This window comes from Plasmodium yoelii, assembly GCF_900002385.2.
Source record: "Plasmodium yoelii strain 17X genome assembly, chromosome: 10".
Taxonomy (NCBI): Eukaryota; Apicomplexa; class Aconoidasida; order Haemosporida; family Plasmodiidae; genus Plasmodium; species Plasmodium yoelii.
This window is the reverse complement of record NC_036182.2, coordinates 737,771-761,185: the sequence shown is the minus strand read 5'-3', so window position 1 is coordinate 761,185 and position 23,415 is coordinate 737,771. Positions and strand designations below refer to the sequence as shown.

Genomic DNA, 23,415 nt, shown 5'->3' with positions numbered 1-23,415 from the left:
TGGTGTATATGTATGCGTTTGCATATGTGTATGTGCTTGCACATGTTTAAACTATGCACTTATTATGGATATATAACTCGAAGGCAATCATTTATTTTCGTTGCCTTCATTTTTTTTTTTTTTTTTTTTTTTTATGTACAACCATTAAATTTGATTTTCTTTATTTTTTAAACTTTTCATATAATTAACAATTTGTTGATCGAAATTCAACTTGTATATAATCTATAAATTTTGATATTTATTTGTAATTTTTTGAATTTTATTATTTTTCTGTTTTTTTTATGATTAGCAAATTGTTAGTTAGGGAACCAGAATGTGCATCGATATGCACATATCATAGAAATTCTATTTTTGTTATAAAAAATTATTATATTAAAAAAAGAAAAGGAATATGTATATGTCTTTAAAAAAAATAATGTATACCATAACTGACATTAATAATGTAGGAAATAATATCTTTTCATCCACATTTATTGAACAATTTAGACATAATTTTGCAAGTTAAAACTCTTTTTCGTTCCTTTTCGCCTCTTTTTTTTCGCTTCTTTTTTTTCGCCTCTTTTTTTTTATGTTTTTTGAAAAAGGGCATATAATAGATGGATCCAATTTTAGACAAAAATAAAAAAAATTAATGGCAACAAAACTATAGTGTGGATAAAGATAATAAATAATTGTTGGAAAAAAAATGTATGCATAAAAATAAAAAAACATATATTCATGTGTTATATATGTATGCATATATTTACATCCCCTTTAACAGGTACCACCATAAAAACTAGCCAAAAAATGTTAAAAATATAATTCGTTTTTTTTTTTTTTTTTTTTTTTTTCACACATGATTGTAATTGGAATGTATGCTTTGGGGTGGTTTTACTGAAATCGCTAACTATTCATTTGTTCATTCATTTTGTTAATTTTTCATTTATTTTGTTAATTTTTCATTTATTTTGTTAATTTTTGTAATTAAATATTCCTAAATTTTCATTTTATAAATATATATAGTATCAATATTTTATGAGAAATGGTATGAATTAATTTGTCTATATTTTAGGTGGCGTTGGGATAGTTTATTTTGTTTTGGCAATTTATTTTGTTAGCCTCTTTTTTTAATGCTTTCTCACATATATTAAATAAAAATGTTTTTTTTAACTTTAAAAAAATTAAGAAAAAAATATTTTTTGTTATTTTTAACACACCCAACGATAACAACATTATTTTTTATTTACATTTTTAATCTTGTTAAAAGTGATTATCCAAATTTTAATAAAAATAAATATAATTTACCTTCTTTAAAAAAAAATCAGAAATATTTTAAACAAAAGATACAACCATGTAACTCTTGTATAAATTGTTCTATTTGCATTCATGAAAATGGAGAGCCACAGGTAAATATATCATCAGAAATATTTTATTATTTTCAGTATACTAACTAAAAATTTCATGATATTTCAAACAAAAAAATATGTACATGTACATGTATATTATGCACAATTTATGTACATTTTTTTTTTTTTTATTAGAATATTCTTCCCTTGGTAGCGATACCAAGTAAAAGGCATTATTTTTATGAACAAGACATGTCAAAAAATAGTAATTTAAATGGTTCTCCAGTTAAAAATAAAAGAGAAGATTCTATAAAGTTCGATAGAAATTATTCTCAAAAAGAATTAAATAAAAAAAATAAAAAAAATTATAATTTTATTGAAAATCATATTGCAATGTCAAATATAAATAATGATATTACGGATGGAGATAGAGAAACTGAAGATGGTTTGAATCAAGAAAATATTGCTAAAGATAATTTTAACAATTTAATATCAAGTTATGAAAATATATATAATCAGAAAACGGAACATTCGATAGACAATAAAGTCATTTTACCCTTACAACAGCTACAAGATGTAAGCTCTTTTTCCGTTCGGCTGACAAATTAAATGTGTATCTCCACATGTATACATATATATGTGTATACATTTATTCATTTTCCTTTCCTTTCCTTTCCCTTTTTTAAGAGTCAATATGTTGGGTCCATTCAAATAGGAAACCCGCCTCAAACAATCAAACCTATTTTCGATACTGGAAGCACGTAAGTTAAAAAAATAAAAAGGTGTATAAAATTGGTGCATTATAATATATTTGCACCGTTTAGTCTAAAAGTTTTAATTGAATATTCTTATCGTTTATATATTTGTATATCGTAGGAATATATGGGTTGTTAGCACTAAATGTAGAGACAAAACATGTTTAAAGGTGCATCGATATAATCACAAACTATCCAATACTTTTAAATATTATAGCCCACGGACTAATTTAGATATTATGGTAATATGCACACGTACACACATGCACACATACATATATACACACATTTGTATCGTCATACATTTGCATCGTCACACATTTGTGTCGTCATAGATAATCATATTAATTTTTATATGAATACAGTTTGGAACCGGAATAATTCAGGGAACTATTGGAATCGATACTTTCAAGATCGGTCCATTTAAAATTGAAAATCAATCTTTTGGGTTAGTAAAACGTGAAAAAGGAAGTAATAAAAAATCCAATGTTTTTGAAAGAATAAATTTTGAAGGAATTATTGGGTTAGCATTTCCTACAATGCTTTCTACTGGTGGTAATCCAATATATGAAAATTTAATGGCTAGTTATAATTTTCCACATAATGAATTTTCAATATATATTGGAATGGATAATAAATATTCAGCTTTAATTTTTGGTGGAGTTGAAAAAAAATTTTTCGAAGGAGATATATATATGTTTCCAGTTGTAAGAGAATATTATTGGGAAATAAAATTTGATGGGCTATATATAGATCATCAAAAATTTTGTTGTGATAGTGGTTCAATTGTTTACGATTTAAAAATGAAAGATAAAAATAAAAATGAAAAAAATTATTTCATACGAAAATATTTTAATAAACATCATTTCAATCATAAAAAAATGTGGTTACGAAATAATCATCATACTAAACATTGGAAAAGGGAAAAACATTTCAAACCCTTGAGTTCCAATGAAAATTATTTAATATTCGACTCTGGAACTTCCTTTAATAGTGTTCCTAAGTCGGAAATAAAATATTTTTTTAAAGTTGTCCCTCCCAAGGTACGAAAAAAAAAAAAAAAAAAAAATGAAAAAAAAAAAAAAAATAAAAAAAAAAAATGAAAAATAGCTAGCTGTCTAGCTATATAATTATGATGTGATTTATTTTGTCTATATAGCTAGCGATATATTTATGAAAATAATTTTTGTAAATTGGCATTTTTTAATAATTTTTTTTCAGAAATGCGATGCTAATAACATTGACGAAGTTATAGATAGCTACCCAAACTTAACCTATGTCATCGTAATTAAATAAGAAAAAAATAATTGTTCATGTGAATAATCCTTGTTAATTTTAGTAACATTTAATAAATATATCAATATATACATGTGTGTATACCTACTTAATACCCACAGAACAATATGCCCTTTACATTGACACCATCTCAATATTTGATTCGAAAACACAATATGTGCAAACCAGCATTTATGGATATTGAAGTTTCTCCAGAATATGGGCATGCATACATTTTAGGAAATGCAACATTCATGAAACATTATTATACTGTCTATAGACGAGGGAAGGGCAATAATAATTCATATGTAAGAAAAAAAAAATTCTGAACAAGTCATGTATTTCCGTTTTTTATATACACTATATATTCATTCATGTGGCAATGGTCATACTGTAATCGGGTATCGGCATTTTTAATTTTGATGCTTTATTATTTTTAATTTTGATTTGATTTTATTCCCGCCTTTAATTCATAGGTTGGAATAGCTAGAGCTGCACATACGAAGGAAAATGCAGAATATTTGAATTCGCTACACAAGGAAAGAATGGAAGATGAAGAATAAAAAACATATTATGATGTAGCATTGGATATAATCATAAGTGTTGTATACATGTTCCATCTTTTTAACAAAAATTAGTTTAATTTTAGGTATATACATAGAAAGTTCATATAGATCATTTTTTTTTGTGTATATTAAAAAAAAAATATACAAAGGTATGTATACATATGTGGATATGTATCTATGTGTGCATGGTTATATGCCCCATTTTTGATGAAAAATTATGAAAAATTATGAAAAATTATGAAAAATGATGAAAAAATGATGAAAAAATGATGAAAAAATGATGAAAAAATGATGAAAAAAACATTGCTAGTTTAATTCGAATAAACTGTCCAAAATGAGCATGATAGATATATATTGTACATCTTTATTTTAATTATATGAACCTAAATGATAAGTAATGGTGGTATTTTTTTTGAAAAACATTTTTAAATTTATATTTCCATTTCGGAGCAACATTATTATTATAACTATTTGCAATATAAATGTAAAATCTGATTTAATTTGTAAATTATTATTTTTTTCTTCATTAATAAAATAAAAGATGTATATATATATATATGGTAACTTGGCTGTTCTCTTCATTTCAACTTTTTTTTTTTATATTTTTTCATTTTTCTGAGATTTAAACTTGTCTTTATTTTTACTTTTCTTAGAATATTTATTTACAATTTGTGTTAATATATTTTCAAATGTAGATAGCTGACAATTTTTTGTTAAAACAATTAATGGAGCCAACTCACAATATGGAGGCACATCAAATGTTTCAGATTTTTTATCATTTTCTATAATTTTTTCATAATCTGGCATATATGTTTTATAAAAGAATTTTAAATTGCAAGTTGAATTTTTTTTATTTTCATTAAAATGTTGAAAAACATGAGAAAAAATATTTTTTTTTTTTTCTTCGTCATCTTTATTATTCTCTAAATTATTTTCAAAATTTATTTTACTTTTATTTTCGTTAGGTGATATATTATTTATATTATTTATATTTGTTTTTATTTTATTATTAATATTAGTGTCTATATCTTTTAAATCTGTATGTAAAGATGCATTACTCCGATATGAAAAGCTTCTATAAGATTTTCTAATATTTTCACTGGATTGTATTTGAATACATTCATTTTCATATGTTAATAAATTATCTTTTGTGATATCTTCTTTTTCTTTTTTTTCAAAATTTATTTTTAATATATCTTTATTATTATATATTTTTCTTCTTAAATCAGAACTAATAGATCTAACCATATATTTTCTAGACTTATTGTTATATGTATTAATTTTTTCTCTAAAATTTTCAAATGAATATGATAATTCTTTTCTATAAAATTCGTTATTTATTTTTTTATTATTTTTCCAATTATTTGAAAAAGAATATATTTTATTTTCTAACGTTTCTTTCGTATTACTGATATATGTATCTTTAGATGTTAATGATTTTCCAGATTCACTAATTTTTTTTGTTGTAGATGTGAACAAATTTGGATTCTTTGAATCGATATTCTTGTTAATATTTCCTAAAACTTTACTTTCAATTGAATTTGGAATATTTTTATTTACACTGTTTTGATTTTCTTGTTCTTTATAATTGGTTGAAGATCTATTTAATGGATGATTCAATATATTTGGAATCGAATCAAATATATATTTTTTGTTTCCTCCTTTTTCGGCCACATTAGATGTGAATTGCTCCCCCTTTTCACTTTTCTTTAATTCAGTAACATTACTTAATTGTTCTGATATTTTATTACTATTATTATTACTATTATTATTATTGTTACTATTATTATTACTATTATTATCATGTTCCTTTTCATGAATAGAAGATTTGGCAACATTTTGGTTTTCTCTATTTTTGCTACTTGATTTAGTAGGCACATTTTCATCACCTTTTGAGCAAGATGAATCATTTTGTTTGTTTTCATTTTTTTCTAACTCTCTTTTATTTTCATCTAAATATTTATTAATGTGTCTTTCATATTTTTGTTGTTGTGCTTTTGCATCTTTTTCTAAAAGTTCATAATTTTGTCCGAATCCATCTTTGGCACCTGAACTAAATAAAATCTCTATACGGAATCGATTGCTATCGTTTCTTTTTAGATGTTTTCTTTCCCAAACTCTAAAAACTAGATGTGACAAATAATGTAAATCTGTAACATCTCCAATACTTTTTATAGAATCATTATCAATTATATTCTGACTTATTGAATTATCTGCATTTTTTGAATGTATTAATATATTTAGTAAAGACATCATATGAGATGCAGATGTAACATAATATCTAGATCTAACCATTCTCCAAGGGGATCTAATTCCTAATCTTCTTGCATCTGTTTCTTTTAATCTTATTATGTCTTCTCCATCATCATGTACTTCACCTTCATCATGTTCATCTTGTTCTCCATCTTCTAATTGCTCATTTTTTTCATCATTTTTTTCATCATTTTTTTCATCATGTTTTTCATCTTTTTTTTCATCTTTTTTATCCACTTCTTTATAATATCTATATTCTTTTCCTTCCTTTTCAGATTCATTAATATTTTTATTATCTACATTATTTTTATTATCTACATTGTTTTTATTATCTACATTGTTTTTATTATCTAAAGATTGGGTATCCGAATTTTTTATATCTTGTTTTGATATACATTTATCTCGATTTTTATTTTCAATTTTATCGAAATTTGTACATGTTTCTTTTTCAACCTCAATATATGATGTCTTAATGTTTAACTCTTTTGTGCATAATTTTTTATTAGAATTATCTGTTTCACTTTTGGTCAAATTTTCTTTTGCGCTTTCAACTGTTGTATTGTTACTTTCAGATTTGTTAAATTCAGATCCAAATTTGTCTGAAATGATTTCGGAATTTGTATCTGCACTTGCATTTCCATTAACAGTATCTCCACGTTTTTCAATGGGTTCTACTTCTTTTTGATTTTTGATTTTTTTAATTTTTTGTTTTTCATTATTTTCTTTTCTGTATTTATTTTGATGAGCCCATAAATCAGAAGAATTTATAACAACAGCTTCTTTTTTATTTAAAAATTTATTAGGAAGTTCATCTTTAGTGTAATTATTATATGAATAGTTATTTATATAATTACTTGCATCTGTATCTTCATTATTCATATAATTAGAACCCAATTTATAAATAGAATTATTAATTGAATAATTATTATTACTATTATTATTAGATGTACCAATATTATAACTTTTTCGAGGTGACGTGTTCATAATATTTATATTATTATTAGTTGAATTTTTATTTGGGAATATATTTGTATCCTGACTTTCAAAATTATCCTTTTTTTCTGTATTTATATTCGATTCGGTCATTTTGCTTTTATCAACATTTTGTGATTTATTTTCTCCGATTTTTATTGTGTAATTGTTTGCCATATGGCTATCATAATTATTACGATTTGCGGCATTATCACGATTTGCGGCATTGTCACGATTTGCGGCATTGTCACAATTTGCGGAATTGTCAAAATTTGCGGCATTATCACAATTTTCGGCATTATCTGATTTTATATTTCCATTTAACTTTTCTTTATTATTGTTACTCATTTTGTAATCGGTGCACACATGTCTACTATTGGACATGTTTGGGTTCGATTTCCTTTCCTCATTTTTTAGAGGCGAAATAAAATGATTATGTAAAAAGGCATTTTTGGCGGTTCTATTTGCATCTAAAATAGATGCATTATAAAATTTTGAGCTTTTGTCACCCAATATTTCAGAAGAATCTGAATTGTTATTAATCGAGCATATGTGTTTATCTGTTCGAACATCATTGCATAATTGTGTATCTTCTCCAGTTTTTTCGTCCTTTCCAATTTTGTCACCCTTTCCAATTTTGTCACCCTTTCCAATTTTGTCATCCTTTCCAATTTTGTCATCCTTTCCAATTTTGTCATCCTTTCCAATTTTGTCATCCTTTCCAATTCTGTCGCCCTTTCCATTTTTGTCACCCCCAATCTTCTTATCATCATTCCCTAATTTGGTAAATGGAAAACTTTCTAATAAATTTCTTTTTGCATCGTCTTTGCAAACACTAAATGGTTTTAGTGAATCGCGGTCAATCGGTTCTGTGGGAAGTTCTGTTAATTTGGAAGTCGATTGTGAAGAAGATTGTTTAGGATCTTCATTACGAGCAATGGAACGAGAATTTGTATAAGATATATGGTATGCATCTTTGATAGCAGTATTTCCTTTTGCATTTTTTTTACTTCTATCTTCTTCATCTCTATAATAAGTTACATCATGTATAAGCTTTCGAAGTAATTTGCCAACAATATTAACTCCTATTTTAACTTTTTCTTCAGGTGTGATACCATATTCTGCTTGAGATATAAAATTTGCTAAAGGTTCAATCAAATTATATATTTCAAAAGCTTTATCAAGCCCACTTCCTAAATAAGAATGATGATGTATTAAATCGAATCGAACATTATCTACAATATCTGGAATTTTCGAAGTATCATATTTATTTATATTTTTCTTATACCACATTTTCGTTAATGACTTCCATCTAACTTGTATTTCATGTAAAATATCAATAACATATAATGCATATTGATCATAAGGAAATAAATTTAACCATTTTTGAACTTCTTGATTTAATTTTTTTAAAAATTCATAAATAGTTTTCCTAATTTTTTCCATTAATTCATAAAAGTTTGAAATTTTTTTTAAAGATTCTCTAAATCCTCTAGAATATTTACCACATGTTAATTTTTTTAATAATTCATCATTAATATCTTTATCTTGATTTAAAATATTATCAATAAAACTTTTACAGTTGGTTCTTTCTATACTTGGGCTATTATCATCTAATAAACTATGTGCTTTTGAATTTCTTATAACCATAGCTACTAATATAGGTGTTAATTCTCCATCTAAATCAAGGAAACCTTTTGTAAAAGCAGCCGATGTTATTTGACATCTACCTTCATCTGATGTAAATATCTTAAAATCGTGTCTAAAAGTTGAATGTAATCTTAATAAACCATCTGAATCACCAGGATATAAAGTTGCTCGAAATCTTTTTCCTAAATTTTCAGATTGCCTTCTTCCCATTCTAGTTAACTCTCCTCCCCATTTTGCTACTAATAACATTTTTGTCACTATAATTTTATCATTTATAATTTCAAAATCGATTGGTTTTAATTGTATTTTTCTATTTATTCCAGTAAACCCATCTCCTCTTTCTAATATTTTATATAATGTTTTATGATTTTCAATCATAACTTCATATTCTGTACGTTTTGCTTCTAATTCTGATAAATCATTATTATCATCTCTAATTTGATCAACATCTTTTAGGTCCTTTTCATTATAATTGTTATGAATGTTGGCTATTTCATCTTTTATATTTTTGTATTCTTTTTCAATCTCATTTAGTATTATATTATTTCGTAGAAAAAGATCTTGTAACTCTTCTGGTGATTTAAATTTTATTTGTTTTTTTGTATAATTTTTTTGTAAATTACATTTTCTTTCTTCATCATTTTGAGAACCATTTTTGATAGATGTTAAATTATGATCAATAGAAATAGATAAATTAATATTTTGTTTTTTTGTGGATTCATCTTGTTTTTCTAAATAAGATGTTTTTTTTTCTAAAGATATGTTATTATTATTTAAGCTTACACAATTAGAACCGCTTTTATTTAATATATCACAATTATAAGGAGTCGAAGAAGTAGTTAGATGCATTGTACTACTTAAACTGTTAGATGCAATACCACTACCAGTTGTACTAATTCCTGTTGAACCATCATGTGTAACCTTATTATCTATTAAATTATATAAACTATCATCATTGTTAAAATATTCTAAAAATAATGTTTTATCTGTTATAAATTTCATTTTTTGTTTTGGTTTTCTATCTCCATGTCTCATAACAATAATAACCGAACATAATTCTTCATGATGTGAACAATGTAAATCATCAGGTTGCCTAAAAGTTTTCCTTAAAACTTCTTCTTCATTTTCAATACTATACCAATTATCAGCTAGATCTCTTGGTATTATATTATATTTTTCTTCTAATTTTGCTAAAAACATAGCTCTTAATATATGTGCACAATCATTATAATATTTTATATTTCCTTTAACAAAAGACCACCCATTTACATCACATACAAATGGACCATTAGCGGTTCTTAAAATATCAAATCCACAAACTGTTTGTTGAAATGCTTCAACGATTCTATAAGCAATTATTTTTTCTGCTTCAGATAATATAACAGCATATCTAACTTCTTTTCCATCCGATGTTCTACATACTTTTCCATCTAAAGCAGGTGATTTCCTTGCTTCTGCATGTGCAAACATTTGACCAACTGTATAAACTTTTATATCTGTTCCAAAAGTAGATAAAAATTCTTCATATATATATGTACCATTGGTTCTAACTTGATGTATATCAGGACAATATTCACTACTTCTATCTTTTATTTTTCGAAATAATTTTTTACATCCTCCTCCTGTATTTTTAGGATAATAAATCCAATTATTATGATTATCTGCATTTATTGGTTTTTCGATAAATGGTTTATTTAATCTTATATTATCATAAACAATATAATCATAATATTCCTCAAAAATGTGTTCGCCTCTTTTTACTGTATCATGATCAACAACAACATAATTTGCATGTGGTACTTTCCATTTTTTTAATTCCTCATATACTTGTAATCTTGATCTTAATATTAATTGTTTTTCTAAATTATTTAATGTTATAGGATTATATTTTTTTACATATTCGATAGCTTTTTTTAATGGAAAGCCATATGAATAAAATGCTATCAAACAATCTACAATTGGCCAAGAATCTATATCTTGATTCAATATAACATCTTCTTTAAATTTTATTATGTTAAAATCACCACTTTTAGCTAGCCGTTTTAATATACATTCCATAGGTGCGCTTTCTACTTTGCTTTCCATAGCACATACACCCAAAGTAAATTTTTTTATAATCTCACAATCATCTTTTGATACATTTTCAAATAATTTATCTTCATCCAACGACCCACCATGTTTTCGTGGCGTCATTATGTATGATAGCTAATTTAAAAATCTTTAAATAATAAAAACTGTTAACACAGTTCTCTTCTATTTTGAATATAAAGAGTCGTATTGATATTTATTTTTAAAGTAAAATCGCTATTTGCATTTCCACGAAAAAAAAAGAATATTTGTACATGCAAACACGGTTTCTTAATCTACTGATGAGTTATCAACTTTTTTAAACCATATCAAAATGGCAAAATAAAAAGGGGGGTACAAAGTAGTTCGTCAGCATCAGCATCAGAATCGCAATTGAATCACGTTTGAATCGCAATTGTATCACATTCGAATCGCAATTGCATGCGGATCCAAACTGTTTAAAACATTATGATGGACATTTTTTTTCTTGCATTGAAGAAGCGCCTTAAAAAATGAGATAAAATGAAAATAGGGAAAATAAATGCAAAAAGTAAAATTGTATAAATAAAAAAAAAATAATATTGTATAATATAGTTTTGAGCGTGCGTAAATTTATATATGTAGAGAGTTTATGGGAAAAATGATGAATTAAAGATATAAACAACTCTTTATCAAAAATTATATTTTTTTATTAAATTTAAAATTAGTATGCACACATGCGAATTTTATTCATGTTTTTATCACCAATTGTACATATTATATATATCATGATTTTCAATATATACAGGTGTATATTCAATATGCTAATATAATATACTTACCTTTCTTTGGATCATATTCATTAATTATATTCCACATTTTTTGGTAATTAATTATTATATTTTATTCCTATTTAAAATTTAGCGAATTTTCCTCATTTTTTAAGGGGGAAATGCATATATCTAAAAATGTTGCAATAATACATTTTGGCTTTATACATTGACTGTATACATTTTGACTGTATGCATTGGCTTTATACATTTTGACTTTTTTTTATGTTTAATTTTTTTGTACAATTTTATCTCCCTTTTTTTTCTCTTTTTTTTCATATTACACTCTACAAATGTATGGCGTGACGCTTTCGCTCATCCCTTTATAATCCCTCAATGTAGCCATGTATATATATATATGTATATATATATATATGTGTGAATAATTTCTCTATTTTTATCTGGCAACAGTTATTTCACTTTTTTTAGTAAACAGCTTACTACATGCACAGGCATGTGAATAATGTTCATAGACATTTTATTCTCATCATGTGCTGGATTATTAATTATAATTTTTTAAGTTAATAGAAATTTCTCCGAAAAAATGAACCTTTTTTGGGTTGCCAAAATAAAATAAATATGCCTAATCATGCACACACAAACATACAATAATAAAGGGGAAATATATAGCAATGCAAATTTTTAAAATAAAAAAAATATGAAGGAATATAATAAAGCACTATTTATGGAAAAACCAAATATCGATCAGATAAATAATAATATAGAGAATAGCAAATTAGTGTTATGCATATGTATCAATGAGAATGAATCGATATCCTTAATACCACCATCTTATTATTATGTACATGTTCATAGGTATATGTATTTATCTAATATAATCCCCAAATGTTTAGAATATTTTAAATCGTTTATTTTACCTTTTTATGGTAATACATTTGAAGTATATTTTGAATGCATAGGGAAAAGTGGGAAAAAAAAAAAAAAAAAAAAAAATAGTAACGATAATAGTAACGATAATATATTTAATGATGATTCAAATATAGACAAAAGTGATGATATAAGTGAAGACAAAATAATACTTGATTGGAGATTACCTATAGGAGTACTTTTTGATATATATTGTGATATTGACGATGAAGACGATTATTTTATTAACAGTCAGGTAAAAACAAATAAAAATTGTAAATTTTGTTCAAATGATGAATTATTTTATGAACATGTAAATATTTTAAAAATACAAACAGATCAAATAAATGATATTAATAATTTTAAAGAAGATAAATCAAATGGTGTAAATGTGACAGAAAGTTCTTTAAATAAAAATTTAGGAGAATTTTCTACAAACATTAATTTAAAAGATGATGAAAATAATGATAATACCACAATAAATATTTTTAATAATAACCAAAATGATATGAACAACATTAACGAAGAAGCTAGCCATAATTCATTCATAAAAAAAAAAAATATAATAAATAAAAAAGAACAAGATATTATCGATTATAAGTCTGATAAAAAATTAGACAAATATAAAGAAAACCATTCTGAAGATGAAAATTTAAAAGGATATTCTCATGAATTATTTAAACCTTTATTAGAATTTGATAAAGAAACGAATATTAATATAAAAGAATGTGTAAATTTCCAAAATGATAATTATAAATATTATAATTTAATTGGAAGAAAGGAAATAAATAATGATTGGTATGAAAAAAAATTTAAACAAATATCATATAAAAATATACCATGGAAATTGATATTAAATTTTAAAGGAAAAGAAGAATATTATGCACACATGAAAAACCAAAAAATTTTTAATAATCTAAACAATGGTAAGTATAACAGTTACATACCTTTATATAGAGGAGTTAAAGATTTTGAAGATTATATAATAAATGAATTAAAAAAATCAAATTATATTTTAAATAAAAATAATAGACTATTACACACATTGCCAAAAAAAACAGAAGAACAACTTTTACAAAATCTAACTAATTTTAACATAAAAAATATATGTTCTTTATATAGAGAATGTATTGATTATAATATGATAATTTTTTTAGAGAATTTTTATTCAGATTATGTTAAACCATGGGAAATGGAAAGTTCAGAAAAAAGTAAAATTTCTGATAAGTTGGATAACCAAGGAAAAGAAAAAGAAGTGAATAATATTTGTAATATTGAAAAAATAATTAAAGAAGCTCCAATTATTATACACATTTATGGTCCACCATATAATAAAATACAAACAAAATTCCCATTATTTAAAATTAAATATTCTATATATAATGAAAATAATATTGAAGATATTGTAGCGTATACTTTAGGTGATTTATTGCATGTGAATTTCCCAACTTTTTTTAGAAAAATTCAAAAAAATGATGACAATGAGAATAATCTAAATTTAAAAAAAGAATTTTCTGAAAATAACGAAATAAATTCAGATGATAAAGAACATATAGACAATATCCCTTTAAAAAAGAATAATATTTTTTATCATATTGAAGATGAATATATAATTTTTTTTCCTTACATGTTCATAATAATTAATGGAATACAAATTCCATTAAGATCGCCTTTATATTGGCTTTTTTCAAATTTTTCTCATTTCGATAATTTTCTTCATATTATCCTACGCATCCCTTCGTATTAAGCACGTGTAAAAAAATGTTAATTTATCACGCATAAAATAGTGTAAATATATATATATGCATGTAGATGTACACTATTTTATGCGGTTAGAATTCTTTTTTCATACAAACAGAATAACATGAATTATCCATTTATTGTAGACATATAAAATGATATGCACATAAAATATTTTTATTAATAATTTTATTTCTACATTTGTTCAAATAAAAAAAAGTTTATATACAAAAAATAATTTTGTACATTTATTTTATAAACATTTTTTAACTTCTAATTAAAAGAGAATTGTTAATATATATTAATCTAAATAAAATACCAAAACACAATTTTTTTAGAAAAATAGCGAAGCGCTATATGTCTTAATAGAATGCATTCCAACCCTCGTACGCAAAGCTGGACATTGAAAAATAAGAAAAAAAATAAAAAAATAAAAAAATAAAGAAAAAAATAAAGAGTAAAAATAAGAAAAAAAATATGAAAAAAAATATGAAAAAAAATATGAAAAAAAATATGAAAAAAAATAAACGACTACGATTTTCATACATGGTAAAAAGACACTAAACCCTAATCATATTATTTTTAAGGATTTATTGAAACAAAATGTGTGAAGTGTTGTACAAAAAGATAAAAGAAACAGAATGTGAATCTAATTTACATGTATCAAACAATAAGATACTGTTTGATTGGATATATAAAGTAATAAAAGATGGAATACCCGTACCTAGTTCATATTATTCAAATGAAAAAATTGTAGATAAAGAAACAAATAGATATGTATTAACAGAATATATATATGATGCTGATAATATAATATATAAAGTTGAAGCGCATACAAAAATAAAATTAGAAAAAATTGTAAATGCGAGAGTAAAATGTTTAGAAGAAGAATATTTAATTAATAATGAAGTAGAAAAATTATATTTAGATGATAAATATAATGAATTAGATTCCATACAAATATATATATCATACAATAATTTTTCAAATGTATGGAATGAAGATACTATGCAATATTTTATTAAATGTTATAATGACAATACTTTTAAAACACATATTCATATTTTGGAAAAAGAAGAATTTGGTTATGATCTTCAAATAGAATTATATGAGATACCAAAAAATCCAATTCAGTCTTTTTTAACTTCTAATCATTTATCAAGAATTCGAGAAGCTTTATTGTCTGGTCCTTTTATGCATTTTTTTTTAACAAAAATAAATTTATCAGAAAATATTTTACAAAAATTTATTATTAGAAAAAATGAAGTTATATATATAACTAAAATTGATAGTTGTATACTTATTATTATTTCTATACATTATCAAGATATATATGATAAATATATTGTTTTAGGTTTGTGCAAAAATATTCATCTTGTTACTAAAACAATGGATCTATCTGGCAACTTAGATTGCACATTTTATTCAAATTTCCCATCTCACTTAATAAGCCCTGATTTATTTATTTATGATGCCAATGAGGATAGAGATAATTACGACGCTGCTGTAGTTGAACGTGGCAAAAAAGAGGGAAATGGCGAAAATGGCGAAAATGACGAAAATGGAAAAAATGGCGAAAGTGACGAAAATGGAAAAAATGGCGAAAATGAAGAGGATGATAGGCCGAAATTCCCGAATGTCGGATTTATGTCAATAAAAGTGGATGTCAAATTATTTAATAATTGTAAAGAATTTTCAGAATTAATTAAAATAGCTAGTAGAATATCTCATATTATTGTCTCTTTCAGAGAATTTCTGAACAACTCTTTGGTCCTATATCGAATTAAGCAAAGGCGAAGTGGTTAATTTTGTGAAACTATAGATAATAATATGTGCATTTTTATTTAATAATTTATAATTAATTGTTGCTTCATTCTTACATATTATCCCAATTTAAAAATCATTAGTTTAAAGAAATGTCATTGTTTGTTCAGCTAATGTACTAGCCATTGAAAGGTGACCAATTTGTATGTACTTGGTCATATTTTTTTTTTTTTTTTTTTTTTTCGAAAATTACACTCTTTTTTCATTCCATCGAATATTTTAACTTAAAAAAATATAGCTTATTTTATTACATTCATTTGTTATTTACAATTTTGAAGTAACAAATGTGTATTCATATATAAGCACATGATGATTGTACGTAACTACGTTTATTAGCAAGCTAGCTATTTATTTTTCATATTTTTTTTTCATATTTTTTTTTCAGATTTTGTTCATATTTTTTTTCAGCTTTTTTTTACCTAGCTAGCTTAATTCCTAATTTTTTTTCGTATACAGCTAAATATGGTGAAAGGGAATAAAAAAATAAAATAAATTTGATGAGAATATTTTGATTTTTTCCTATTTATATTTTCCTTTGGAATATGGAAAAATTGCATATTGTGAGTTGGAATGTAAATGGTTGGAAGAAAAGTTGTGAAATAATAAAAAAAAATGGAATGAGCATAGAAAGCTTTTTAGAAAAGTTAGATATAGATATATTATGTCTACAAGAAACAAAAACTAATGATGATGTTATTGAATATGAACCAAATGTGTTAAATGCACATTCAGATAAATATGAAACATATTGGAATTGTTGTATAAAAAAGGAAAATAGTAATAAAGGAAATAAAGGATATTCAGGACTAGCTATTTTTGTAAATAAAAAAATAAAAACAATTTGTTCATCACGTAATCCTTTTAAAAATTTTTTTTTTTCTATAAAAGATATGTCAAAATATTCATTTTTTGTGGGAAAAAAATATCAGATAGACAAATCAGCTATTTCATTTTATTTACCAAATGATACTAAATATATTAGCAATTTAAATGAACTTGAAAATAATGTAAATAATTTTTTTGGAGAAGGAAGATTATTAATAACTGTTCATAAACAATTTATTCTTGTTAATACTTATATTCCATATTCAGGATATAAATATGAAAGATTAGATTATAAAATGATGTTTTTGCATATATTAAGAGCTAAATTAATTCAACTTAGAATAAGTACAGGTTTGCCAATAATATTGGTTGGTGACTTTAATATATCGTTTCGAAATTTGGATGTACATTTTCTTAGCAATTATATAAATTTACATGACTTGTTAATAAAAATTGATAATTTTAACTTAAAAGAAAATATAAAAAATAAAATTCGTAATGCTTTACCTATTATCATAAAAACTTTGGAAAATACAGAAAATTTTATTATCAAAAAACAAAAAAATACACAAAACATTGAATCATATCATTTATTTTTAAGTTTTAATGGTAATGTTAAAAAGGTGGGTTCAAATTTTACATCTCCTGAAGAAATATATTTCCTTTTTTCTCTAGACCCAATTTATGTAGATGATAAATATAGTCATCTTCCAAAGGAATATTATTTTTATTTAGATAACGATTTTAGTGAGTTAGATATTCAAACTGATAGTAGAGAATCAAACATGTCAAATATCATGAGTAATGCTGAAAAAAATAATTTGAAAATTAATTTAAAAATAGATGCTGAAAAAAATAACATTGTCTTTTTTCCAAATGAGGGAGATATAAATAATAATATAAGAAATAAAATTTTGAATAGCAAAAAAATATTATGTAAATATGAATTTAAACATTGTACCATTAATAATAAATATCTTGTTAAAAAAAAAAATGGAATATATTTAAAATGTTTAAATGATATATTTGTATCTTTAGATATTATTCTCACAAAAGAAAATTTAATAAATATCGGAAATAATATTGGTTATACATCTCCAGAATGTTGTAACGATTTTATAAATACATTAATAGATGAAGACAATATGATCGAACTATTTTCTTATTTATATCCAGATATGAATGGAAAATTTACATGTTGGGATACATATAAACAGAATAGACTAACAAATGAGGGTTCTAGAATCGATTATATATTTATTGACAATATTTTATTTGAAATGTTTATAAAAAAATATAATTATTTATATGATTCTCCAATAATTTTAACTAAAGAATTACAAGAATTATTAAAGTGTGTAAAAAGTGAAAAAGATGTTACTTTAAATATATATGATGATAAAAATGGGAAAAAAAAAATACAAAATATAGATTATGATAATGCATTAAATAAATTAAGCAGCAATATTGATATACTAAACTCTATCACTTTTAATAAATTATATGCTAATTATTTTAACAATGTTAAAAGGAAAATAAAACAAATCAAACCAGGAAAAAATAATAAAAATGATAAAAATGATAAAGGTAACAATGATAAAGATGAAGATAAAGATAAAGATGAAGATAAAGATGATAGAGAACTTTTTGAGTTTCAATTTAAAATTATAAGTTATATTGGATTTATTTATACATTCCCTAAACTAAGTGATCATATAGCAGTTAATTGTACTTTTTATTTTGAAACTGATGAAAATGAACAAGAAAATAGAAAAAAATTCCAAATATGTTGTTCATATTATGGTATATCTCTTAACAAAATATGTACAACTATTTACCAATACACTAAATATTTACCATTGTTTTTAATATCGCCACAACTTTTTTCTGTATCTTCTTCTAAATTGTTAAATTGTGTTCATATGCATAATAAAAATTGTTACAATATGATTGAAACACAACCACATAAAAAAACAAAAAAAATTACACAATATTTTCAAATTCAAAAAAAAAAATCATAAACAACTTTTTTTGGTAAACCCATTTTCACAATGAACATATGTATATTGATCTATTTGGTGGTACATATATCTATCTATGTATGTATCTATCTATGTATGTATATATCTATGTATGTATATATCTATGTATTTTTTTTTTTTTTTTTTTTTTGTTAAGTTTCTATAAGCTTGGTTCGATATTTTATTTGCACACACAATGGTCTCTTTCATATATATACAATTTCATATGAACAAAATGAATAAATGTTATGCACATCATTTCGTATACACATGTTTATGTGGATCGGGATGTATTACCTAATGTAGTTATGAAATTTAAATTAAAAATTGTAAAATATTTTAAATTCACCTTTTTTTAAAATAATAATACATTCTAATATTTCAAAAAATGTTAAATAAAAAAAAAAAAAAAAAAAAAAAATTTATAACATCATTATGGACCTTGCAACTCATAAAATTTGTATCTTTCCCCTCATTTTTCTCCGTTTTTTTTTACTTTCTTATATTTCACCAAATATATGTTTTATATACAGCTTATACATTTTAATATAATTAATTTTTTTATATTGTGCATTATTTATTTCCAAGTGTAAAATTTTATTCAAATTTGGAAAAAAACGAAAGAACAAGGGTATGAAAGAAAAAGGGAATATAATTGAGGGTTTGGCTCCATTTGTAAATAAATAAGAAAAAATACGGTTGGGGATAATTACATATTTTGATAATTAAAATTATTCACAAAAAAAAAAAAAGTAAAAAAATATTAAAAAAATATTATGATTTTATTTTTGGTCATATTTTTTTGTATTGTTTTAATTTCCAATGCAAATGGACTGGTTAAAAAAAGTCACATGAAACGTGTAATACCAGGTAATTAAAAAAAAAAAAAAAAAAAAAAAAAGGAATTTTCTGAATCTAATACTTATATAAATGCTTGTATAGATGTTTTTTATTTTTTTTACACTCCAAAATAAACACATTATACATAAATTTCCTTTCTATAACGATTGGCACTGTTGTGTGCAAAAATGTTTAATGTATTATTTTTTATGAGATACATGATATTTTGTCACAATGTTAAGGAAATTTATGAACAGTTAATACAAAAGGACTATGTATATTAATATTTATGAACATGGTCATATATATTTAAAGATGTGCATAATATTTGATATATATTTTTTTATTTCATTTTATAGGATTCATTAGCAATGAATTTGTTACAGGGTCTTATTCATCAAGTCGAGGTAGTAAACTAAAATATAAATTAGTATAAAAGTGTATTTGTATGTTTATTTAGTATATGGCTAGTCAGATTATTGTCTAAAGATAAAAATACAATATTTACATTTTTTTTTTTTTTTTCAATTTGTGAATATTTCTTGCATTTCTTTGTTATATTGAACAGGTAAAGGAAAATTGCAAAACAGCCAAAACTATGGATACAATTTTAACAAGCCACTAGAACATAAAATAGAAGAAATGAAAGAAAATGTTATATCTAAAAATAAAGATCAACATGAGTTTTTGCAAGCCTTTGAAGAAGTATTAACATCTTTAAAACCTGTTTTTAAAAAAAATATTATTTATTTAGGAGTGTTAGAAAATATATCTGAACCAGAAAGAGTTATACAATTTCGTGTTCCATGGATAAATGATAATGGAGAACACAAAATAAACAGAGGATTTCGAGTTCAATATAGTTCTGTGTTAGGCCCATATAAAGGGGGTTTAAGATTTCACCCAACTGTTAATTTAAGTGTTATCAAATTTCTAGGGTTTGAACAAATCTTTAAAAATAGTTTAACTACATTACCTATGGGGGGAGGAAAAGGAGGATCTGATTTTGACCCAAAAGGAAAATCAGAAAATGAAATTTTAAGATTTTGTCAATCATTTATGGATAATTTATTTAGATATATCGGACCTAATACAGATATACCAGCAGGAGATATAGGAGTCGGTTCAAGAGAAATTGGGTATTTATTTGGAAAATATAAAAAATTAAAAAATAAATTTGAAGGTGTATTGACTGGCAAAAATATAAAATGGGGTGGAAGTAATATTAGATCTGAAGCTACTGGATATGGTGTTGCTTATTTTGCAGAAAATGCATTAAGTGATATGAATGAAAGCTTAAAAAATAAAACATGTATAGTTAGTGGAAGTGGTAATGTTGCACAATATTTAGTAGAAAAATTAATCGAGAAAGGAGCAAAGGTATTAACTATGAGTGATAGTAGTGGTTATATATTAGAACCAAATGGGTTTACAAAAGAACAATTAAAAGATATTATGGAAATAAAAAATGTTAAACGAGAAAGAATAAAAGAATATTTAAAATATTCTAAAACAGCTAAATTTTTTGAGAATGAAAAACCATGGAATGTACCTTGTGATATTGTATTTCCGTGTGCAACTCAAAATGAAATTACTGAAAATGATGCTGACTTGTTAATAAAAAATAATTGTAAATTATTAGTGGAAGGTGCAAATATGCCTACACATATAAAAGCCATGCATAAATTAAAAGAAAATAAAATATTAATATGTCCATCAAAAGCTGCTAATGCAGGAGGGGTAGCAGTAAGTGGATTAGAAATGAGTCAAAATTCTATGAGATTGCAGTGGTCATCTGAAGAAACAGATCAAAAATTACAAAAAATTATGAAAAATATATATGAACAATGTTGTGATGCGTCTCAAAAATATACAGGTGAAACCGATTTAGTTGCAGGGGCAAACATTGCAGGATTTTTAAAAGTTGCTGATTCGTTTATCGAACAAGGGGGTTTATAATCGCATTGGATATAAACAATTAGTTTCGCACATATTCATGTGTTTATTATATTTTTATGCACTGTACATGTGAATTAAAAATTTTTTCAATTTTTTTTTTATAATTTATACGCATATACCATTTTTAAGTAATTAAAAGTTACGATTTTATTCTACATTGGTGTGTTTGCAATATATTGCATTATTTTCACACCATTTGTTACTAATTTCTATCCATTTCCTAACTTTTGTTTCATCTATATTTACCTTAACGGTACATGTTTTTTAAGCCATTTTCCCCTTAAAGGGCTAGCCAAAAAAATATATGCATGAACATGTACATACGTATTTGTGTGCACACACCCTATAACATTAATAATTTATTATTAATTAAATCCTATTAGCAATAATAAATTGAGAAAATTCAACCTTATAATTAAAAATTAAAAATTACTAATTATCATTTCTTTCTTTTTTCAATAATATTATTTTTTTTGATATTCTGAGCATTATCATGTTCAAGGATTTCGCTAAAATGGACAGCCCATTATTATCTCGACACGCCTACATATATATAAGGAGAGAAAAAACGGTGAATATTTTTTTTTTTTTTTCCAGTTTAAATACAAAATAAAACAAAATTTATTGAAAAAAATGTTTGACTTAATTATGCAAAGAAAAAAAGAATGAAGTAGGCATTTGATAAATGTGCATACATATACATATATATATGTATGTATGTATGTATGTATGTATTATTTTTCAGAGAGTCCCACAATATGCAATAAAATTTTAGACACATTATGCACAAACAAAATAAGATATTCTAGAAATATTCCTCAATTTGATATTAATTATGTTATGAAGTTAAAATATAATTATATATTTGCCTAAAGTAGACATATAAAAGTTAAATATATTTCGAAAAAAAAAAAAAACATAAAAATACAATATGGAAGAAAACGAAAGGGAGATAAAAGATGATAATAAATATGTATATAATGAAAATGGGATAGTAAATATGAAAAAAGATATGAGTGATTCAGAAAAATTATATAGATCCAAAATTGTAAATAAAAATGTAAAAGAAAGTGTAATGTCAGGTAATATAAATACGATAACAATTGAAAAAATTACAAATATTCCCAATGTAATATTTAAAGAAATAATAAAAGAAAATAACAAAGAAGAAGGAAAAAAAACATCTACAGAATATATTGTAAAAAATAACATAAATGATATAGAAAAAGAAAATAGTAAAATAACAAAACCATATAATGATATATCAATTGATAAAATAAGACAAGAAATATATCACAAAGAAATGAAAAAATATATTCCAAAAGGTACTGAATTAATTGTTAAGAAAACTTTAAAAATACCTAAAATAAAACCAAAATATGTTGAAGTTCCTGTACCTATATATGCACCTTGCTATATCGAAGTTCCAATACCTATACAATATATTCCAGTTCCTAAAAATGAATTTAAAGAACATTTTACATCTAGTGTGTTAAATGTTGATAATATATCAAAATATCCAAATGTATATAATCCAGATAATAATAAAGAAAGAACAAATAATGACGAACGAACAGATGATAAAGATAATGACAAATCTTTTTTTTTTAATTTAAAACGTGCACTGAGTATTATTTTTCCGTGTACACAAATATATAACTAATTTC

At 23.8% G+C, this 23,415-nt stretch overlaps 7 protein-coding genes across 7 annotated transcripts; 6 read left to right on the top strand and 1 right to left on the bottom strand.

The window, feature by feature from the left end:
* Positions 1-1,136: 1,136 nt before the first annotated feature.
* PY17X_1016000 (plasmepsin IX, putative) lies at positions 1,137-3,918 on the top strand (the record flags this gene model as incomplete). Its single annotated transcript, XM_022956224.1, has 8 exons — positions 1,137-1,385; positions 1,521-1,901; positions 2,013-2,086; positions 2,202-2,322; positions 2,446-3,123; positions 3,302-3,364; positions 3,478-3,663; positions 3,832-3,918. The coding sequence occupies 8 exons, from the start codon at positions 1,137-1,139 to the stop codon at positions 3,916-3,918; spliced, it is 1,839 nt and encodes a 612-aa protein (XP_022813296.1).
* A 600-nt stretch (positions 3,919-4,518) lies between these two features.
* Positions 4,519-10,989, bottom strand: PY17X_1015900 (uncharacterized protein; the record flags this gene model as incomplete). Its single annotated transcript, XM_723902.1, has 1 exon — positions 4,519-10,989. One exon carries the CDS (start codon positions 10,987-10,989, stop codon positions 4,519-4,521), a length of 6,471 nt encoding a protein of 2,156 aa, XP_728995.1.
* A 1,341-nt stretch (positions 10,990-12,330) lies between these two features.
* PY17X_1015800 (autophagy protein 5, putative) lies at positions 12,331-14,286 on the top strand (the record flags this gene model as incomplete). Its single annotated transcript, XM_723901.2, has 1 exon — positions 12,331-14,286. The coding sequence occupies one exon, from the start codon at positions 12,331-12,333 to the stop codon at positions 14,284-14,286; it is 1,956 nt and encodes a 651-aa protein (XP_728994.2).
* A 596-nt stretch (positions 14,287-14,882) lies between these two features.
* PY17X_1015700 (conserved Plasmodium protein, unknown function) lies at positions 14,883-16,085 on the top strand (the record flags this gene model as incomplete). The annotated part of the gene is made up of 1 exon (XM_723900.2): positions 14,883-16,085. One exon carries the CDS (start codon positions 14,883-14,885, stop codon positions 16,083-16,085), a length of 1,203 nt encoding a protein of 400 aa, XP_728993.2.
* A 560-nt stretch (positions 16,086-16,645) lies between these two features.
* PY17X_1015600 (endonuclease/exonuclease/phosphatase family protein, putative) lies at positions 16,646-18,949 on the top strand (the record flags this gene model as incomplete). The annotated part of the gene is made up of 1 exon (XM_022956223.1): positions 16,646-18,949. One exon carries the CDS (start codon positions 16,646-16,648, stop codon positions 18,947-18,949), a length of 2,304 nt encoding a protein of 767 aa, XP_022813295.1.
* Positions 18,950-19,725: 776 nt separating this feature from the next.
* Positions 19,726-21,748, top strand: PY17X_1015500 (NADP-specific glutamate dehydrogenase, putative; the record flags this gene model as incomplete). Its single annotated transcript, XM_022956222.1, has 3 exons — positions 19,726-19,819; positions 20,149-20,196; positions 20,358-21,748. 3 exons carry the CDS (start codon positions 19,726-19,728, stop codon positions 21,746-21,748), a joined length of 1,533 nt encoding a protein of 510 aa, XP_022813294.1.
* Positions 21,749-22,679: 931 nt separating this feature from the next.
* Positions 22,680-23,411, top strand: PY17X_1015400 (PhIL1 interacting protein PIP3, putative; the record flags this gene model as incomplete). The annotated part of the gene is made up of 1 exon (XM_723898.1): positions 22,680-23,411. One exon carries the CDS (start codon positions 22,680-22,682, stop codon positions 23,409-23,411), a length of 732 nt encoding a protein of 243 aa, XP_728991.1.
* Positions 23,412-23,415: the final 4 nt, after the last annotated feature.